Source organism: Myotis nattereri, assembly GCF_964212035.1.
Source record: "Myotis nattereri genome assembly, chromosome: Y".
Taxonomy (NCBI): Eukaryota; Metazoa; Chordata; class Mammalia; order Chiroptera; family Vespertilionidae; genus Myotis; species Myotis nattereri.
The window spans coordinates 5,943,159-5,965,219 of NC_138094.1; the positions used below are offsets into that span (position 1 = coordinate 5,943,159).

Sequence of the window (22,061 nt, forward strand, 5' to 3'; positions counted from 1 at the left end):
GTGGTCATTCTAATATTCAGAGAAGGGACACACAGTAAAATGTACATGTTGGAATTAATCATTATTTTTCTCACCTCCAGCTCCTCCTTGCTTCAGGAAACGTTTGTGCTGCTTTTATATTCCTCATTTAAAATGCGTCAAAGGCCTCAATGGTACCCATTGTGTGGGTGTTCCTTAATCTTCCACATCTATTTTATTTCCTGGAAATTAGCAAGAGGCAGTCCTGGGCCACGGGCTGCTCCCTACTCCAGGCGTTTTCAGTCCTTCAGTGATCCTCAGAAACTTTTTTTCTGTAAAGGGTGGAATCCTCTCTATGGTGTCCCAGTACTCACTGCACAGCAGAATTCCAGCTAGCCAGTGGGTAGATGCGGGAGGTGTCCAGTTGTCATCTCACCCCTCCTTGGTGCCTGGTTCTTGTCCTGCCAGTGGCAGAGGAGAGGCAGGGCTGAGTGGCTTTGAGATTCTAAGCAGAAAACGGGGTTGGGGTAATTTGCGGGGCACTCCAGTTGTTGCTGGAGGAGTGCCTTTGGCCCTCAGCTGGTCCCTCTGAAGGGAGAAGGGCCGGGTTTGCTCATGCTCAGCCTGACAAGATGCCTTGCTCCTGACTGTCTCCCATGATCTCTTTCATAGCAGCTTCATGGGGATGAGCCTCCCAGCTCCACGCAGACTCCTGGAACTGGCATGTCAGAGCCTGCTGCGGGATGAAGCCTCAGCCATCGCTGCTCTGGAGTGGCTTCCTATGGAGCTCTTCCCACCTCTGTTCATGGCAGCCTTCGCTGGGAAGCACAGCAGAGTCCTGAAGGCCATGGTGCAGGCTTGGCCCTTCCCCTGCCTCCCTCTGGGGGCCCTGATGAACCATCGGCAGCCTTACCAGGATATCTTGCAGGCTGTGCTCGAGGGACTCGATGCCCTGCTTGCCCAGGACACTCGACACAGGTATGGGGGATTCAGTTGCCTGGTAGCACCCTGGGGATCTGAGCAGTTACAGCTGGGATCCGGGAGTGTGCAGGGCCAAAGGGAGAACTGAGGCAGGCCTTGGAGCCACTGCTGGGGTCATTCTGAGAACAGGCTTCAGATACATAAGGCTGATGAAAATGCCCAGGGTGACCGAAGGGACACGAGCCCACTCCTTCCTGGTGGCACCTAAATGTACCAGGAATGGGGACCATGAAGGATCCCAGTCGCACCAGGAGCAGCTGATTCCTGGGGCATTGAGTCAAAGTCCAGTCAGGTGTCTGGCCCAGCTGCCCAGATTCCTAGACTCATGGTCTTATTCCTTGTTATCATAATGCACCCCAGCATAACTCCTATTTTCTCCATAGGAGATGGAAACTGCAGGTGCTTAATTTACAGAAGAGAGTTCATCAGGAGTTCTGGATCGTGTGGGCCGGAACCAGAGCCAATCTGTGCTCACTGCTGGAGCCTGAGGCCCCGCAGCCCATGAGGAAGAGGGGGAAAGTGCACAGCTTAAAGGCCAGGCCAAAACCACCCTTGGCCCCCGTGGAGCTGTTAGTAGACCTTTGCCTCAAGAAAGGTGTCCTTGATGAGTCCCTCAGCTACCTGATTAAGAAAATCAGCGAGAGGAGAGGTTTGCTGCACCTTTGCTGTAAGAAGCTGAAGGTTTTTGCGATGTCGAAGCAAAACACTTACATCCTGGATATGGTGCAGCTGGACTCTGTCCAGGATTTGGAGGTAAACTGTACCTGGAAGCTGTCCACCCTGAGGAAGTTCGCTCCTTACCTGGGCCAGATGGGCAATCTGTGCCGGTTCCGTCTCTCCCACGTCTTCACGTCTTCTCACACCACCTTTTAGGAGGAGGAGCAGTGTGTTAGCCTGGTCACCTCTCAGTTCCTCAGCCTGCCCCACCTCCAGGAGCTCAATTTGGATGATGTCTCCATCCTCAGAGGCCGCCTGGACGAGATCCTCAGGTGAGGGGTGTCGAGCTTTCCCTGCCGACCAGAGCGAGTACCTTTCCATTTCAGTGCACAGTGACGGGCTCTCCTGTGTGCTGTCCCTCAGCAGTGCTAGAGTGCCTGAGCCACTAGACGGTCCACACAGTCAGTGTCTTGTTCACCGCTCTGTCACCATGCATGTTGTGATATAACCCCCCAGACAAAGGTAGGACATATGCACTACGACAGAGGCTACTAAAGGGACTCCTTGCTAGGAATTGGCGTAATGTATGTAGCCTTCGGGCCAGGAGATGGTAGCTTTGGGCATCCTTGTAAGTGGTGTGGAAGGGAAGATGATGCAATAGAACCAAGTGAGGATTGCAATGACAAGGGGAAAGCCAATCAGAGGTGAGGTTTCAGGGGTTAAGTTCCGCACTTAGAGATTTGGCCATGGCAGCCTTTCACTCCAAACCTGCCTCACTCACCTGTCTGCCAAGGGTTGCCATAGGCTCTCGCAAACAGAATGCGTGGTAAATGCAGGATTCCGGAGGGAGTCATTACGAAATTGGATAGGTGGTTTGTAAACAGTGCAGTGATCTAAGTTCCTGGAGGGTGTCAGCTCTCGTTTGATGTTGCCTGACTGTGCCCAGGTTAGCCCCTTCTGCACAACTGCCAGAGACCTCATTGGGCTAAGAGATGATGGTGACAAGGGTCAAGGCTGTGGCTGGAAGGAAGCCCGAGTTGCAGGCATTTCAGGACATGTCTCCAATACTAAAATGTACTGGTTGCCTCCTGCTTCAGACCCTGGGTCAGGCTCCTTTCTGAGCTCCTCCCATCTTTACCTCCCACCTTTATGTTCACAACACTTGTGTGTTTGGGCTGGGCTGTATGATGTGCTCCACTTGATGGATGAGTAAATGGAGTGTGTGAGGTTTCATCCAGTTGAATCCATCACGGAGCAAATAACAGATGGGAAAGATTCCACTCCAATTTGCTCTGACTTGAATGTCACTTTTCACTGTGCAAAATCCTGGGTTTGATCATCATCCGGAACACTGTAGGCTTTCGCGACATGGGCCTCTTTACCCTGAAGGCCTGCATCATCCTCACCTGCCTCTGCCCAGCAGGTCCATCCCCACATGTAACTGCTCTATGTCTCCCCAGGTGCCTGAGGACCCCCTTGGCGACCCTGTCCATCACGAACTGCCTGCTTTTCGAAAGAGACTTGAGACATCTCTCCCAGCAACTGAACGTCAGCCAGCTGAAAGGCCTGAGTTTCAGTGGGCTCAACCTGACCAATATCAGTTCTGGGTCACTCCGATTTCTTTTAGAGAGAGCCTCCCCCACTCTCCAGGACCTGGACTTGGATAAGTGTGGGATCATGGATGCCCAGTTCCTGGACATCCTGCCAGCCCTGAGCCACTGCTCCCAGCTCACAACCCTAAGTTTCTGTGAAAACCCCATCTCCATGATCGTCCTGGAGGACCTGCTTCACCACATTGTTGGGCTGAGCAAGCTGAATTGCGTGATTTATGCGGCCCCCCTGGAGAGTTACGAGGAAAGGAGCGGCACCATCAACCTGGGCCGACTTGCCCAGATGCATGCCATGCTGAAGCATATGCTGCAGGAGTTGGGGCGGCCCAGCATGGTCTGGCTCTGCGTTTACCCCTGTCCTCACTGTGGCTGTAGAACTTTCCTTGACCCAACTACCATTCTGTGATCCTGTTGCTTGAGTGTCCAGCTGGGTGCACATCTCATAGGCTTTACTCTGGGCACTTTGGCACTGAAACCCGGACATAAGTGTACCGTACAGGAACACAGCAGCCAGTTTCAGACAAATACTGAGAGTGGGGGGAAATGCTGACAGGGGACTCAATGGTTTCTTTGGGGAGATTTGTCCTAAGGAGTTAGAAATATGCACCTGAATCTCTCAGGGGGAGAGACTGAGGTTTGGGTGGTAGATGCGGGGATTACCTTTGCTTGAATGGTTGTGAATAAATGTCAGTAATAAAGAGACCTGGATGTTAACCATCTAGTGTCCTACATGACATGTTAACCCAACTCTCCCAGCTGCAGTTACTGGCCAAGTAAGAAGGCATGAGCATCGTGATGCGCAGACACTAGGCTGGTTGAGGTTGGTTCCAGGAGATCACATCACCATTTATACTTTCTGGTTTGGTGGTTCTTTCTGGTGCACCAGTACCTACTCACTCACCTCTGTGACTATTCAGTGGGTCAACACACACAAGGTGCGTCTACAGGGATTGGAAAAATTGGCTTCCAGTGAGCACCACTGAGGTACAACTACTCTGGGGCCATAACAGGTAACCAGTCCAGTCCCTGGACTAAAACTCCTCCCTACTGGGAGCCTCCATCGCTGGCCTGTGGCCGCTCCATGGTAGGGATTCTCTGTGCACCAGTCAGGCCCCCAGTACTGAAAGGGATATCAGCCTGCCAGGGACCCAGACCACTGGCCTCACAAGTCCAGGCCTGTCATTCCTCTGGATCCAGCCCCTTCTTGAATTCAAGTTTCTGTGGTCTGTAAACACATTTACATTCATTTCAGCAAAATACTAAGCTGGCATAAACCTCTGCTTTGTTCTGTGTCCTGTCCTAAGAATACGACATCCTTTTGTAGAGGATGGTCTAATGTTCGAAGACTTTCCCCTCATGATCCTCCTTCCCATCAATCAAGGAGGTTGTAAAGCATCTCTGAGCCAGTGACAGACCCCGGTTCTAAAGAGTGGACAACCTCAAGCCAGTTCCCGGAGAGCACTTAAGTGGACACAGGTGAAGGTCACACCGGGGAGATGGGGGTATGGAGGGCCACCCTGAGGGGCAATACAACCAAGTGAAAGGGAGATGTCCTAGTGTGCTCTTGGATCCCACAGTCAATGGACAGTTAGCTGCTCAGCATGGAACAGGCTCCCTGCCCACCTGCCACTGCATTCTGGCCCTATGCTGTCTCAGTTTGCTCACTGAGTGGCCTGCCAGAGGACCACCTAGGGAGAAGTCCACACATCCAGGCCCGGGGCAGGGCTCCATTTGCCTGTATGTCTCCCTAAATGTGAGGAAGTCAGTCCTGGTTTTTCTCCTTCTACTGCCTCTCATTCAGTGCCAGCCACTCATGTGCTCTCCAGATATTGAGAGAGATGAAGCACAGAGAAGACATTTATCTGAATCTGACTTCAGAGTTATGAAGGTAAAAGAGCTCAACAGCATATAAGAAGATATAGTGACTATGAAAAGAAGATATAAAATGACATAATACACATAAAGAACACATTAGAAGGAATAGGCAGATATTAGGGAAAGCTGAGGATCCAATCACTGATTTAGAACAGAGTTAAAAATATCACCCAATAAAAAAAAGACAGAAAAATTAAAATTTAAAACAAACAAACAAACAAACAGGAGGACCACTTATATAACAGTATTAGAATAGCCAGTGTGCCAAAAGAGGCAGGAGGGGAGAAAGGCATAGAGAAGGTCTTTGAAGAAACAATGGCAGAACACTTACCTAACCTGGTAAAGGAAAATCCCACACAAGATCAAGAGCCAAAGAGAACCCCAAAGAAGAAGTACCCTAACAAACCTGTGACCAGACACATCATAATTAAAATGCCAAAAATTAAAGACAAAGAGAGAATCTTCAAGGCAGTAAGATAAAAGAAAACTGTTAGCTATGAAGGAGTTCCCAGAAGGCTGACTCCTGATCTCTCATCAGAAACTCTACAGGCCAGAAGAAGATGGCATGAAGTACTCAAGTTAATGGAAAGCAAGGATCTGAGACCAAGATTACTATATCTGGCAATGCTTTCATTCAAAATAGACGGTCAAATACAGAGCTTCCTAGACAGAAAAAGGCTGAAGGAGTACATCATCTCCAAGCCAGCTTTACAAGAAATGCTACAGAGATTGCTGTAATGAGAAGGAGAAACAGAGACAGAAACTTAGCCACACAGAAACGAAATGGAAAGAAATAAATAAATACCTATGAATAATAACCCTAAATGTAAATAGGTCAATGCTCCAATCTAAAGGTGTAGTGGAGCAAAATGGATACAGAAACATGATGCAAGTATATGCTGTCTACAGGAGCACCATCTCAAAACAAAAGACACACACAGGATGAGAGTGAAGGAATGGGAAAAATTTCCATGCAAATGGGAAAAAAAAGGCCGAAGTAACAATACGCACACCAGAAAAAATAGACTTTAAAATAAAGGCCATCACAAGAGACATAAAGGTCACTGCATGATACTGAAGGGACCAACTAACAAGACGATATAACCCTAGTAATCATATATTCAGCCAACATAGGAGCACCTCAATATATATATCTCAAACAAACAAACAAAAAATCAAAACAAACAAAAATTCTAGAAGACTTTAACAGAGAGTGTGACAAAAGGAAAGTCACAGTAAGGGACTTTTATCACCCCCCTGACATCACTGGATAGATCTTCCATATGAAAAAATAACAAGGATGCAGAGCCTCTAAAGGACACACTGGATCCATTAGATTTAATTGACATTTTAGAATAGCGGTTCTCAACCTGTGGGTTGCGACCCCTTTGTGGGTCAAATGGCCCTTTCACAGGAGTTGCCTAAGTAAAGGGTGTCCCACAATTCACGCAAGAAGTAATTTTGATAGAAAACAAGGTTTATAATTAAAAACTGTACATTTTTATTGACTCATAAAGAAAGTAAAAGAACTGCACTTGGAAAACTACAGGACATTGAAATGGAGATAAAGATATCAACCAATGGATTCATATACCATGTTGATGGGTTGGTAGACGTAACTTCATTAACATGTCCATACTACCCAAGCAATCTATAGATTTATTGTAATCTCCATTAATATACCAACAGAATATTGCACAGACACAAAAAATCCTCGAAAAAATTCAAATGGAGTAAAAATAGTCTGAGCAATCCTGAGGAAGAAGAAAAAGTTGGCGGGCTCACAATACCAGATATTAAGCTATATTATAAAGCCACCATTCTCAAAACTGCCTGCTACTGCCACTAGAAAAGACATATACTCCACTGAAACAGAACAGAGAACCCAGAAGTGGACCCAAGTCATTACGCTCTATTATTAATTTACAAAGGAGGCAAGAGCATACAATGGAGTCAAGACAGTCTCTTCAATAAATGTTAGGAAAATTAGAAAGATACATGCAAAATAATGAAACTAGACCTCCAACTTACACCATTCACAAAAATAAACTCAGAATGGATCTACTTAAACATCAAATGAGAATCTATAAAAAAAAAAAAAAAAAAAAACTTATAAGATTGCCTATGTAGCAATATATCAGATATGTCTTCGCAGTATCTTTATTGATACAGCTCCAAAGGCAATGCACACAGAGGGGAAAATAAACAAGTGGACTACGTCAAAATAAAACCTGCACAGCAAACAAAATCCTGAAGAAAACAACCAGAAAGCCCACTGCATAGGGAGAACATATTTGCCAATGGTATCTCGGATAAGTGTTGAATCTCCAAAGTTTTCAGGGAACTCACACAAATTAACAATAGGAAGATAAACAATCCAATCAAAACATGGGCAAAGGACCTAAATTAACACTTTTTAAAAGGAGACCTATAAAAGGCCAAGAGACATACAAAAAATGCTCAAAGGCACGAACAGTCCAAGCGATGCAAATCAAAATGACAATGAGGTACCATCCACACCTGTCAGAATAGCTGTCAGAAAAAAATCAACAAACCACAAGTGCTGGTGAGGATGCAGAGAAAAAGCAACCCTTGTGCACTGCTGGTGGGAATGCAGACTGCTGCAACCACTGTGGAAAACCATATAGAGATTTCTTTAAAAATTAAAAATGGAGCTGCCCTTTGACCCAGTGTTCTCTCTTCTAGGTATATATCCCAAGAAATGAGAAAGGCCAATCAGGAAAGATATATGCAACTGTATGTTCATACCAGCCCAATTTACAATAGCTAAGATTTGGAAACAGTCTAAATGCCCATTAGCAGATGCACGGATGAATAAACTGTGGAACATCTATACAATGGAATACTCTACTGCTGTAACAAAGAATGAACTCTTATAATTTGAAACAGCATGGATGGACTTGGAGAGCATTACACTAAGCAAATTAAGCCAGTCAGAGGACGATAAATATCACATTATCTCACTCATTTGTGGAATATAATGAACAACATTAGCTGATGAACAACAAGACATCCAGACACAAAGAAGCATTGATCACACTGTCAAACCTCAGAGTAAAGTGCTTGAGGCAAAGACCAACAGTAGTATGTGTGTGTGTATATGTGTGTGTGTATGTATATGTGTGTGTGTGTGTTTGTGTGTGTGTGTGTGTGTGTGTGTATGTATGGAGGGCTAATGAACTTTGACATGAACTTTGATATTCAGCAGGGAAAGACCAATAAACTTGGTGAATCATTGTTTTTTAGCCTTTTCCTGAGTCAGAGACCCCTTTGTGAATCTATTTAATACCATAGACATTTCTCTTATGTAGTTTCCAAATGGAAAGTTTTCTACATCAAACGTAAGTACAAGATCATCTTATCAAATTAATAATAAAGATTATTATTTTACACAGTACAGGGTTGCACATTCCTATACTCAAAACTAGTATTTCAAATCCAATTCTAAATAATGAAGTGTGTGTCCTTGACATTTATATAGTTAGACTAACTTTTATTTCAGTGGGAATTTTCCAAGGTGAACTGATGTCCTTTTTCCAGACGAAAGAAGGGTACATTCAGAACAAATTCTTAGTAGTTCAATAAGAATGAATCTTCACTTTAAACCTACATGACTTCCTGTTCCCAAAGTGTAACATTCTAACATAAGATCAATAGAATTGAGTTCTTCAGAGAACAGTTGAAGTGACTACAGGAAAACTGTAATGCTAAAATAGACTGAATTTAGCTTGAGGTTTAAATCCTATCCCTGTAAGGTCATTAGGAGTGTTTCACACATTACATATTGCATTCATTATTAAAAGTGCTATACCTCTTTAGCAATTACAAATCATATTGATCATCAGTATACATTCTCAATCTAATGAATGATATCCTTTCTTTTGCTTTGAATGATATGAATGAAATTGAGGTGTATCTCTTCATTCAATGTTACTGTTTTCACATAATTAAAGGTTTCATGCTCATATTATTTTTTAATTTTTTAAAAACATTTGAGTTACAGACAGTAACTTTATGAATTTAAAGTTATTGAATTTATGGAAGTTAATATGATCACATAGGCACTCTTTATTGAATTTATGGAAGTTAATATGATCACATAGGCTTCAGGTACACAAGTCTATGATACCTCATTTGCATATTGCATTATGTGTTTACCTAAGTCAGGTAAAAACCAGGGAATTGGGCAGGAAAGTTTGCCACACCTCTGAGCCCAGAAAGGATATAAGCACCCCTATGTTCATAGCAGCACAATTCACCATAGCTAAGATCTGGAAACAGCCGAAGTGCCCATCAGCAGATGAATGGGTTAGAAAACAGTGGTACATCTACACGATGGAATACTATGCTGTTGTAAAAATGAAGGAATTCTTGCCATTTGAAGCAGCATGGATGGAACTGGACAGCATTATGCTAAGTGAAATAAGCCAGTCAATGAAGGAAAAATACCACATGATCTCACTCATTTATGGATAATAAAGACCATTATAAACTTATGAACAAAAATAGATACAGAGGCAGAGCAGCTTCAAACAGACTGTCAAACTGCATCGGGAAGGCCGGGGAGGGTTGGGGGGCAGGCGGGGAGAGTAAGAGATCACCCGAAAGACTTGTATGCATGCATATAAGCATAACCAATGGACATAAGACACTGGGAGTTAGGGGAGGCCAGGGGATTGTCAGGGCGGGGAAGAAAAAGGAGACATATGTAATACCCTTTGTAATACTTTAAGCAATAAAACAATTTAGAAAAGAGAGAAAAAAGAAATCTCAAAGTAAAGGTCATAAAAAAGAGATAAGACCAATTGCTATAATGTGCTCTGACATGCAGGGTGTAGACTCTCAATGCAAGAGCTGCCCTTGGTGGTCAGTGAGCTCCCACAAGGGCAGCACCACTCAGCTGGATCCTGTGCTGACAACTGGCAAGTGCATCAGCAGTGGCAGGAATCTCTCCCACCTCCACAGAGGCGCTAAGAATGTTTGGCAACTGGGATTAAGCCTAAGCCATCATTCAGACATCCCCTGAGGTCTTCCAGACTGACAGAGGGTGAGGGACTCCGACAAGTGTACAAAGTTCGTTCACAGGGCCACTAATATTACTAATAAACTACAAGAAGATATAACAAAATTCAAATACTTGGAGGATAAATAGTCTTTTATTAAATAAATTGAGGCCCAGGGTATGAATTCCTGCAAGGAAGCAGTCTGGTCGGCCTCCCCAGATGGGGGCAATGGGGCCAGGCTGGCTGTGGTTAGTGGCCATTGGCAGTTAACCAGAAGGCCATGCCTCCCATCTGGGCGTTAGCGCATATAGGGGGTGTGGCTGACCAGGCGGAAAGTTTGTGGGTGGTTTGCATATCAGTCCCGCCCAAAATGGGGGTTTGGGGGAAGATGGGAAGCAAGGCTGCTCAGGGATATGGCCAATTGGGGCCCAGATAAGGCTGGTTGGCTGTCGCAATGCAAGTCATAGCCACCAGCCATTCTGGTCATTCTGCCATTCCGGTTACAGGACTTTTATGTACAAAGATAGATTACTGGATTACCAAAGAGATTAAAGAAGAAATTAAAATCATCCTGGAAATAAATGACAATTAAAAAAAATACAAAATCTATGGGAAACACTGAAAGTACTCCTTAGAGGTAACTTCCTAGCAGTACAGGCCTAACTCAAAGAACAAGAAAAACAGTTAACAAATTATCTAACCCCCACAACTTAAAAAGTTAGAGAGTGCAACTCGCAAAGCCCAAACTGAGCAGCAGGAAGGAAATAATGAAGATCACAGCAGAAATAAATGACATAGTGGCCAAAAACTGTTCAAAAGATTAATAAAGTCATGAGCTATTTCTTTTAAAGGATAAGCCAGGTTGATTAACCTCTAGCTAGGCTCACCAACAGGACCCCAGTAAACAAAGTCAGAAATGAAAGAGGTAAAATAGCAAAAGACCCCACAGATATAAAAAGGATTGTAAATAAATACCATGGACAACTCTACTCCAACAAACTTATGAACCCTGAAGAAATGGACATATTCCTAGAAAAATACAATCTTCCTAAACTCAGTTAGGAAGAATAAAACATAGGACTAGGCCAATAACTACTCAGGAAATTCAAGCAGTCACAAAAATAACTTGCAGCAAACAAAAGCCTGGGCTAGAGGGCTTCACAGGGAGTTTTACCAAGTGTTCAAAGAAAAACTAATACCTTCTTCCTCAGACTATTGCATAAAATTCAAAGAAAGTACCATTTCCAAATGCTTTCTATGAAGCCAGCATTACTCTAATCCGAAAACCAGATAGAGAAAATACAAAGATAGTAAAATGCAGGCCAATATATCTCTGATGACCATAGATGTTGCAATCCTCAACAAAACTCTAACAAATCCAATGCAACATTACATTGAAATGAGCATATACCATGCCAAAGCGGATATATTCTGGGGAAGTAGGATGAGTCCACATCCAGAAATCAATAAATGCGATGCATCACATAAACAAATTGTCAGAGATTCATATCAATTGGTGCAGGAAAAGCACTTGACAAAATCCAACACTCAATTTTGATAAAAACTCTAAGCAAACTGGGCATAGAGGGATCATACCTCAACATTATAAAAGCCTTATGTGACAAAACTACAGACAACATCATACTCAATGGGCAAAAACAATTACTCTAAGAAGAGGAACAAGACAGGGAAGCCCACTCTCACCACTTCTGTTTGACAGAGTACTGGTAGTGCTAGGCAATGCGATCAGGCAAGAAGAAGTCAAACAAGGCATGCTAAGTGGAAAAGCAGAAGTAAAACTGTCAAAATTCTCAGATGGTAGTGTGCTGTCCATAGAAATACCTAAAGATTCCATCAAAAAAACTATGAGATTTAATAAATGAATTTGTCAATGCAGCAGGGTACAAAATTAACACCCAGAATTCTATGGCTTTTTGATACACGGATAATGAACTCAGAAAGAGAAACTAAAAAAAAAAAATAAATAAAAAAATAAAAATAAAAATAATAAAAAAATGCCATTTGCCAGTGCAACAAAAAATTAAGAAGACTAGGAATAAACTTAACTAAGCAGGCAAAAACCTGTTCTTGGAAAACTCCAGGAAATTGAAAAAAGTGATAGAGGAAGACTAAAGCAAATAGAAGAACATACCATATTCATGGTTTGGTACAATCAACATCAATACAATGTTCATAGTCCCCAAAACAATGTACAGTTTTAATGTATTCCCCATTAAAATATCAATGGCGTAACTCACAGACCTAGAAGAAAGTTTCCAAAAATTCCTATGGATTTAAAAAAAGACCCCAAAGAGTTACAGGAATCTGGACAAAGAAGAACAAGGTTGGAGGGATCACAATACCAGATATCAAGCTATATTACAAAGCCACCATTCTCAGAACTGCCTGTTACTGGCACTAAACAAGACATAAAGACCAATGGGACAGAACAGAGAACATAGAAGTCAACCCTAACCATTATGCTCAATTAATATTTGACAAAGGAGGCAAAAGCATAGAATGCAGTCTTACAGTCTCTTCAATAATTGGTGTTGGAACCTGGATGGCAGTCAGGCCTAGGCAGGTCGGGGTAGGTGGGGCCGCGGGGTGGGGTGGGGCGGGGTGGGGCTGGGCAGCTGCGCACTGGGATAGAACTCTGCTGGCACAGGCACTGCACTGGAGACTCTTGCCCTTCCCTCGGTGTCTGGGGCCTCCGGGCAGGGCCCCATGGAAGACCTTAGCCAGGCCAGCAGCAGAGAGGAGGACCCGGCGCCGGGCGCCAAGGGGTGGCCTGAACCCCCGGCCCGGGTGCAATTCCGCGTGACAAGGTTCATCATGGAGGCAGGTGTCAAGCTAGGGATGCAGTCCATTCCCCTCGCCACCGCCTGTGCCATTTACCATAAGTTCTTCTGCGAGATCAACCTGGACGCCTATGACCCCTACTTGGTCGCCATGCCTGCCCTTTACTTGGCTGGCAAAGTGGAAGAACAGCCCCTGCGAACCCGTGACATCATCAACGTGTCCAACAGGTACTTCCACCCAGGCAGCGAGCCCTTGGAGATGGACTCCCTAGTCTGGGTGATCCGGGACAGCATTGTGCAGTGCGAGCTCCTTGTGCTGCGGGTACTGCGCTTCCAAGTCTCCTTTCAGCACCCACACAGGTACCTGCTCCACTACCTGATTTCTCTCAAGAACTGGCTGAATCCTTACAGCTGGAAACGGACTCCCATCTCCATCACTGCCTGGGCCCTGCTGCGGGACAGCTACCGCGGGGGGCTGTGCTTCCGGTTCCAGGCTCAGCACATAGCGGTGGCGGTGCTCCACCTGGCCCCACACGTCTATGGGGTCCAGGTGCCCGCCGAGGCCAAGGCCGAGAAGCCATGGTGGCAGGTGTTTAGTGGCGACCTTACCAAGCCAATCATTGATAACATTGTGTCTGAACTCACTCGCATTTATACCATGGACACAGAGATCCCCAAAGGTCCTGGCCCAGGTCTGCCCAAAGAAAAGCCTGGGACGCTCAGCTGCCAGGGGAGGGTGCCACCACATCGCCATGACGGCCGGTCCCCAGAGCACTGGGTGGGAGGACTGGCTTTGTGCTGCTGGAAACAGGCCTGTGAAGGCGTTGACATGCTGCCACTTTGATTCTCAGGCTTTGACTGTGCCTGGCAGCCATGGTCCAGATGGTGATGGGCGCTGCACCTACCGCGGGCAGGAGCATGCTGCGGGCAGCTCTGAGGCCTCCAGGTCTGCTTTTGTCCTTTGAAAGGACACAGACTACAGCAGAGGTTTGGGATCAGTGGAAGGAAAATCAAAGAACGGATGGGACTTAAAAAAATCCCAGGGGATTTTTTTAAAGGCAAGATTTAGAGAAAGTATGACTCAAATAACATAGAGGACATTTTATTTTGTTTCATTAAAGATATTACAAAGCCAAAATAAAAACATAATAATTATTGGTGTTGGACTTTTAGCACAGATACATGCAAAAAAGTTAATCTAGACCACCGACTTACGCCATACACAAGTATAAACTAGGAATGAATAAAGGATTTAAATGTAAGTGGGTAACCATGAAAATCTTAGAAGAAGACAAAATATCAGGAATCTGTCTCAGCAATACCTTTACTGATACAGCTCCTAGAGCAATGGAAACTGAGGAGAAAAGAAACAAATGGGATGATGTCAAATTAAAACACTTCTGCAGAGAAGGAGAAGCCAACAAATACAACAACAACAACAACAACAACAAAACAAGGAAGTCCACTGCCTGGGAGAAGATATTTTCCAATGTTATGTCTGATAAGGACCTATTCTCCAAAATTCATACTGAACTCATCCAATTAAACAAAAGGAAGATCAACATCCCAGTAAAAAACTGGGCACCACCAGTACGAAGGCCCCCTCCGACTTATGGTGGTCCAGTCCCTGTGATGATTATTACAGCCACAGAGGAGATGGGTATGATGGGGGCACGGCAATTACTGCAACAGCCAATGGGACACCCCTGTAAGAGGTCCTGTGTCAGGGCCAGCCTAACAGGGTTGAGCCGGGCTGAGGCAGGGAGGTGGGAATTGAGAAAAGAAAGAAAGACAGGAAAGCGGGGTCGGGAGGAACCCAGTTCTCTTGATGAACTGAAGCGAGTTTATTAGCTATACAATCCTATTTATACACAACACACTGAATCGGAGGTCTGTCAAGAGGAATGTATTCTTTGTTCCTCTTAATCTCTAAGGGAGAGATACAGCAGAAGGACAAGGTCTCAGTACAGCATATCTCAGTAAATAGTTACAGACTTCTTGGTAAGCTATGAAAGACTGTTCTCATTCTACAAATGTTGCTCTCATTCTACTGATAATTGCCATCCAAACAAGTCTGGGAAAACTGTGCGGGTAAGGGTCCCAGCCTTGCTAGCCCCTGCAGGTGCAAGGACCTTGCCAGCTTACATCTGGCCCCCAACAGTCCTGAGTGTAGTGCAGGCGGCAATTACAGGATACACCATGTATGTAAGAGAGAGTGAATCATGCAGTACAGTGGCTCACCTTATTGGGCTCAGGGAGTCAGGGGGGGAAGCCGCTGTGACAGAAGAATTAGACACTGAAATTGAAAATGATAAGGTACAGACAAAATTTTATTGTAAGGAATTTGGCTTCTGTTATTTAAGAATGACTAAAAGGAAATGGTAGGTTTGGGGGAAGCATCAAGAATTGTTTGGAATACCAAGATGGTGGCATATGTTAATGCTGGAGATTGCTGCCTTGAACAACCACTTCAAAAAACAACTAAAAGACGGAACGGACATCATCCAGTACCACAGGAATTCTGGCTGAGTGGAAATTCTACAACTAGGAGGAAAGAGAATATCATATCCAGACTCAGAGGAGGTGCGGTGCTGTAGTGAAATACTGAGGTGCGGAGTGCACGCAGAGTGGGCTGGAGTCGGAGGGTGCGGTTGTTGGTTTCAATCGGGAGGGAGTTTCAGACTCTGAGCTCCAGATCGGGGCGAGTCTCTAGGGACCCAGACTCAAACGGGAGAAGTGGGACTGTCTGGCTTTGGTCGGAACTCTAAGGCAGAGCCCCTAGGGATGGAACTGAGAGCAGCCATAACTGCTTGCTCTGACACACCCTGTAGATCCCCGGGGACCTGCCCCACCCAAGCCCTGCACAGAGGCATTTGCCGGATAGCCTCAGGCAAACGCTAGATTAGCACCGCCCTAGAGATCCATCACAGAAGCTCTCCCACTGCCGACAAAGCGGAATCTCATAGCCAGTTAGCCTAGAGGTCAAATCAACCCTGGTATTGCCAACAACAATCAAGACTTAACTACAACAAGACTGCGCACAAAGACCACTAGGGGGTGCACCAAGAAAGCATAAAAAATGCAGAGACAAAGAAACAGGACAAAACTGTCAATGGAGGATATTGAGTTCAGAACCACACTTTTAAGGTCTCTTAAGAAATGTCTAGAAGCCCCCGATAAATGTAGTGAGATCCTCAAGAAATCTAATGAGACCCTCGAAGTTATGATAAAGAACCAACTAGAAATTAAGCATACACAGACTGAAATAACAAATACTATACAGACTCCCAATAGCAGACCAGAGGAGTGCAAGAATCAAGGCAAAGATTTGAAATGCAAAGAAGCAAAAACCACCCAACCAGAAAAGAAAATGAAAAAAGAATCTGAAAATATGAAGATAGTGTAAGGAGCCTCTGGGACAGCTTCAAGCATACCAACATCCGGATTATAGGGGTGCCAGAAGAAGAGAGAGAGCAAGATATTGAAAACCTATTTGAAGAAATAATGACAGAAAACTTCCCCCACCTGGTGAAAGAAATAGACTTACAGGTCCAGGAAGCACAGAGAACCCCAAACAAAAGGAATCCCAAGAGGACCACACCAAGACACATCATAATTAAAATGCCAAGAGCAAAAGACAAAGAGAGAATCTTAAAAGCAGCAAGAGAAAGAAACTCAGTTACCTACAAGGGAATACCCATACGACTGTCAGCTGATTTCTCAAACAGAAACTTTCAGGCCAGAAGGGAGTGGCAAGAAATATTCAAAGTGATGAATACCAAGAACCTACAACCAAGATTACTTTATCCAGCAAAGCTATCATTCAGAATTGAAGGTCAGATAAAGAGCTTCACAGATAAGGAAAAGCTAAAGGAGTTCATCACCACCAAACCAGTATTCTATGAAATGCTGAAAGGTATCCTTTAAGAAGAGGAAGAACAAGAAAAAGGTAAAGATACAAATTATGAGCAACAAACATGCATCTATCAACAAGTGAATCTAAGAATCAAGTGAATAAATAATCTGGTGATCATAATAGAATCAGGGACATAGAAAGGGAATGGACTGACTATTCTTGGGGGGGGGGGGGAAAGGGGTGTGGGAGATGCGGGAAGAGACTGGACAAAAATCATGCACCTATGGATGAGGACAGTGGGTGGGGAGTTAGGGCGGAGGGTGGGGCAGGAACTGGGAGGAGGGGAGTTAAGGGGGGAAAAAAGAGGAACAAATGTAATAATCTGAAAAATAAAGATTTAATAAAAAATAAAAAAAAGAAAGAATTGTAGGTAGCATTATGAAGTTTCAGGATTGGAGGCAAGGTTTGAATTATACAAGGTTGCTTCCTAAGTGCTGATTTAAATTACAATATACTTAAATGTTTAAATTTTACATATTTTATTGTTAAAATATTCAGAATATAAGCACAACGAACAGACCAACAGAGGCAAGACACTGGGAGTAGGTGACGAGAACAAGTGACTAGGAATAGGGGAGGCCCGGGGGAGGTCAGTAGAAAAAAAGAAAGAGACACATATATTACTTTTTGTAAAACCTTAAACACTAACATTACAAAAAATTTTCAGAAGAAAGTGCTCTGCAAATGGGATTTCTTGTCTGATTTTACTACACATAAAAGCAATGTGTTTGGATGGTGAGTTATATTCATAGCCCTAAATTTCCCAGGGTGTCTATGACCATAAGTGCATAAAGTCTTTGAAGTGAACTGCATACAAAATGAAGCAGTGTGTTATTTCGTCATGGCATGCTGCCCTGTTTTCCAGTTAGGGAGGGTAAACAAATGAGGTATTCCCCTTGGAAAACCTAAATGGATAAAAGGATTGAAGAACCTCTGACAAGTTTGAAAAACAAGGATTCCTCGAGCTCTGTGGCCCGCACTTCGCACCCTAAGATACTGATAAGGCGCAGGCTTCTCCCACTGGCCCCAGGAGGAAGAAAAGACCTTGGGGAAATAGGAGATGGTGGTGAGCAGCAACAGGGCAATGCGGCGTGGAAGCACAGCAGCCTAGGCCTCGGCATGAGGAAGATTCAGAGACACGAGTATAGGAAGAACATGTCATGCCAGCTCCTGTTGAGGGGCTGGTGGCAAGGCCTGAAGGTGCTGTGGGAGGCCTAGAGGGAGAGTTCAGAGGAGTGGCGCATGTAATCTGCATTTACTCTGAGTGACAGTGGACATGCACACTCCCTCCTCCTGACTGAGCGCCCCCGCCTGAACTGGAATTGCACTGCCCTTGTTGTGCTGGTAGTGCTGTCTCAGGCACACACCCTGCGGCACTGGTGTCACAGGCTGTATCCCTCGCAGCATCCAGGTGTCCCTGTGAGAGAAAAGTAATGGCCCAGGAGGGAGCCTGGCAGCACACCGGGGGAGAGCCCAGGCAGGCCCTCCTCACCCGCCCTGTCCACTCTGGGGACCATCTTCCTCTCATAGTTCTCCAGGGGATTGAGCCACAGGTCCTTGCTGATGATCTGGTAGGGCAAACAGGAGACCACAGGGACCTGAATAGAAACGCAAACAGCAGGCAGACACAGGAAGCTGTATGCTGACATGGCCAGTGACATCCCACCACAGCAATCCTGCCAGATTCTGCCACACTGTGGTCAGAGAACCAGTAGAAGAAGCTGGCGCTGCTTTCCTGGATCCTGTGGCTGTAGGCTTCTCATTCACAATGCTGGTACCACTGAATTGGAGTGGCACGGGACACCCTGTATCCTGCAGGAGAGGGGTATGTGAAGCTGGGCACATTGCCTTACATCCCTGCCCACCACCAGCTGAAGCCCATGCAGGGAGCCTCCTGTTACTTGTGAGGGTGATGAGATACTCCTTCACAATCACATGGTTGTGGATGTAGGGGTTGCTGCAGAAGTACAGGCTAATGGTGCAGCAACCCCAGGGATGCCTGACTTCCCTCACATGCAGAAGGAAAGTGGATCCAGGGAGTGAAATCGCAGCCCAGTGCTCCCGCATGTAGCTCTTTTCAGGGACAGGACACTTCCCCACCTGCCCTCCACCACTCCATGGAGCAGGTGGACTGACCTTCAAATTGATCATGTGGCCAAGGATGTTTTCTTCTTGGACCCTAATCATTGCCGACAACTCTGGGTGGTTGGCAAACTGCTGTGGGTCAAGCAACCTGCACCTTGGGAGCTGGGCATGGACCAGCTAGAAAGAGCAGCCTGGCCTGGCCTCTCCTTCCCTTAAGGCCACTCCTTCTCCATAAAAGGCAGAAAGGGGCACAGCACCACTCTGTTTCCTAACAGACCCTGATGCCCACCAGATTGTTTTGTGCTGAGGGCTTGACAGGCTACACATCACACATTCCTGCTTCTGACTGAGGAACTGGACATAGAGACGGCCTGTAAGGCAGCATTAGTTAGTCCCAGAACAGCCCGTGCAACACAGCCCTGTCTGTGGGCATCAGCCCCTGGTGTATGCGTGCCTCTGCCTTGGAGCTCTGCCCCTGGACCCTCAGGTACCGCTTCTATGGTGCCTGTACAAGACAGAGGGTGTCTCCAGGGTCCTGGGCCTGACTGGGGTGCACTGCCCCTAGATTGTCCTCAATGTTTTTTTCTATGGGAATCATCCCCGCTTACACCGTTCTCCTGCACTGTCTCATGCTCCTTGTGATCCTGCTCCTTTACCCTTAAGGATAGAGCTGTGAGCCAGAACGCAGGGATGCACCGGATATTGAGGCGTCTCTGTTTGAAATAGGGCTTTAGCCTCTGCCGAGTCCTGCACCTGAGCCGAGAGAAGGCCCTGCTGGCTTGCTCGTTCATGGGCTCCATCTCCAATTGAAGGGGCTGGAGCACCTCCAGAGGGGACCAGGTTAACTTGGCCCCGGGCCCTGACTGGGCCTGCTCCTGCTGCACTGGCTCCTCTTCTTCTGGCTTTGCTTTGGCCTTGGACTGAGGCTCCACCTCTCCCACCTGTTCCACTGCCTCCATGGTGCACTTCTCCTCCCCCTGCAGGACAAACTGCTGCCCTGCAATTAATTGCTCCTCCATCCACCCCTCCTCCTGGTGGTCACTCCCTTGCGGGTCACCTGGAGCTTGTGCCTCCAGCCTCAGCTCTTCACTCACCACCTCCTCCTGCCTTCCCACCTGCAGATGTGGGAAAACCTACTCCCCTGCCCACATGGCCTGCCATGGCACCACCTGCAGAAGGCCCTCTGTCCACAGGACAAACTGAGCCTGTGCCTGAAACTCCTCCCCCAGGCCTTCCTTGTCTTCCCCTTGCTCCTCACTCTGGGTTCCCTGCTGCACCTCCCTCTCCTCTCCCTGCACACACTGCTCTGCAGCCACCCAGTCCTCCCCTGCACCCCACTCAAGATCTAGCCAAACTTCTTACCTGCATCCAACCTCAGCTCCAGGATCACAGCCTCCCTCACCTGCATGAAATCCTCCCTCTCCAGGCCTATTGCTTTCCTCCATACCTCCTGTGCCCTTGTGTCCTGGGTATCACCACTTTCCTGCACCGAGGTGAAGCTAAAAGCCTCCTGGGCCATCCTGCTTGCCCTGTCCTTCCTGGTGCAATGGCCCTGGGGTGCACTGTGAGTCCTCAGGCGCCCTGAAGCTGAAGGCCTCCTAGTGGAACTGAGAGGAAGCGCGCTGCCCCCAGGAGCCCCTCAGTCTTCCAACACAGCCTGACTCTGGATGCCCCCTGGCTCTGAGACTGGTGCTGTGAAGGAGCAGGTGGTGCAGAGCCTGCTGAGTCCATGAAAGGCGCTCCCTCACTGGTGCATCCATCCAGGCCCTGGTGTGCTGACTGGGTGCACACTGGGCTCATGCACAGGCGCTGGTCATGTGAGCATGTGGTACAGAAGGCAACTGGCCAGGCCCAGCCTGCAGTCTCTGGATGGGCTCCTGAAAAGTCTCCTTCAATCAAGGGCAGGGCAGTGGGCGTCACCCTGCGCAACTCCGCCCCTTAGTCACAGCCCTGGTGTATGAATCTGGCCCCTGCAGCCCCAGGTTCCTGAGGAAGCCCACCCACTTTCACACACCAAAATCCTCCCCAAAACCTGAGTGTGAAGACTGGAATGGAGAAAGGCACGCCAGTCCCGCACTTTAACAAAAGGCAAGTTTTGTTCATGTGATTGCCTCCTTTGGGAATGGGTTTCCCATTTCATTCTTGCTTGACAGGAAAATAAACTTTGTTGTGTTGAGGTTCCCCCCTCTAGAATGTTCGGATTGGCTTATGCGGTTGTCTGTGTACAAGGAAGGCTTTGGTCTACTGACAGAGTTTTGACCTTTTCCCTTTCCCAAGTGCAACCCATGCAGGGTGCTGCAGTGTGCACCTGCCTCCATACACCCCAGGCCTTAGCACCCTCCCTGGTGTGTAACTCCTCTCCTCTGCCCCACACCCCAGATCACTTCCATGCAAGTCTGCCCCACACAGGGAGGGTGGCTCTACCTGTAAACTTTCAGGTTCACAGGACAGGCCCATGGCTTCTTTTGAGCAGTGCCTCCATCTTGAAAAGGCCAGCTGTCTTCTGTCTGACCATGGCATGTCTATGTGAGTGACCGCCCAAGCCAAGGGAGTTGAGAGCCTAAGGGACAGGATCTAAAGTCGCCCCCTGCACTCCTGCCCAAATTATAATACTTGTCATCAGAAGTCAGCCATTCTTCCTTCCTCCTCCCAGAAAGAAGGGAACAACATCAGAAGGCCTTCCGAGGCCTGGTGTCTCCTCTTCTGTAGCCCTGCCACTTTCTAGGCAGGCTGAAATGCTGGAGATGCTGCTCCCACAGCCCCTTGTGAGGTCTTTGCCCAATACTATTACATTTCCCTGCTACCAACAACGCAGAGTCAGCAACACCTTGCAAGCTTCTTTATGGTTCTTTCAGTGACACTCATGTTAGGTGGCATATGCTCTCTGACTCTTCCGCAGGCGATACTTTTCTCCTCTTTTCCTCCTGTGTAAAGGGAATGGACAGAATCCCTCAGCCAACCTTGGTGTGTGCCCACACACCGCATCGTTTCTGTCCTTCGGGGCCATATTTGATGTTCTGCTCCATCTCCTCTGAATCTGGAGTGTCCCCTTCTATACACACACACCCACACTCACAGACACTGGCATGCGCCTGAAGGTGTGTGGGGCCCCTCTGAAGCACATGTCCACAGTCAGTACACCGTGCCTTTTCCT

At 46.5% G+C, this 22,061-nt stretch overlaps 1 protein-coding gene across 1 annotated transcript; it reads left to right on the forward strand.

The window, feature by feature from the left end:
- Positions 1-643: 643 nt before the first annotated feature.
- On the forward strand, positions 644-3,612 carry LOC308512304 (melanoma antigen preferentially expressed in tumors-like; the record flags this gene model as incomplete). Its single annotated transcript, XM_081082089.1, has 3 exons — positions 644-936; positions 1,323-1,800; positions 2,986-3,612. 3 exons carry the CDS (start codon positions 644-646, stop codon positions 3,610-3,612), a joined length of 1,398 nt encoding a protein of 465 aa, XP_080938215.1.
- Between the last annotated feature and the right edge of the window lie 18,449 nt (positions 3,613-22,061).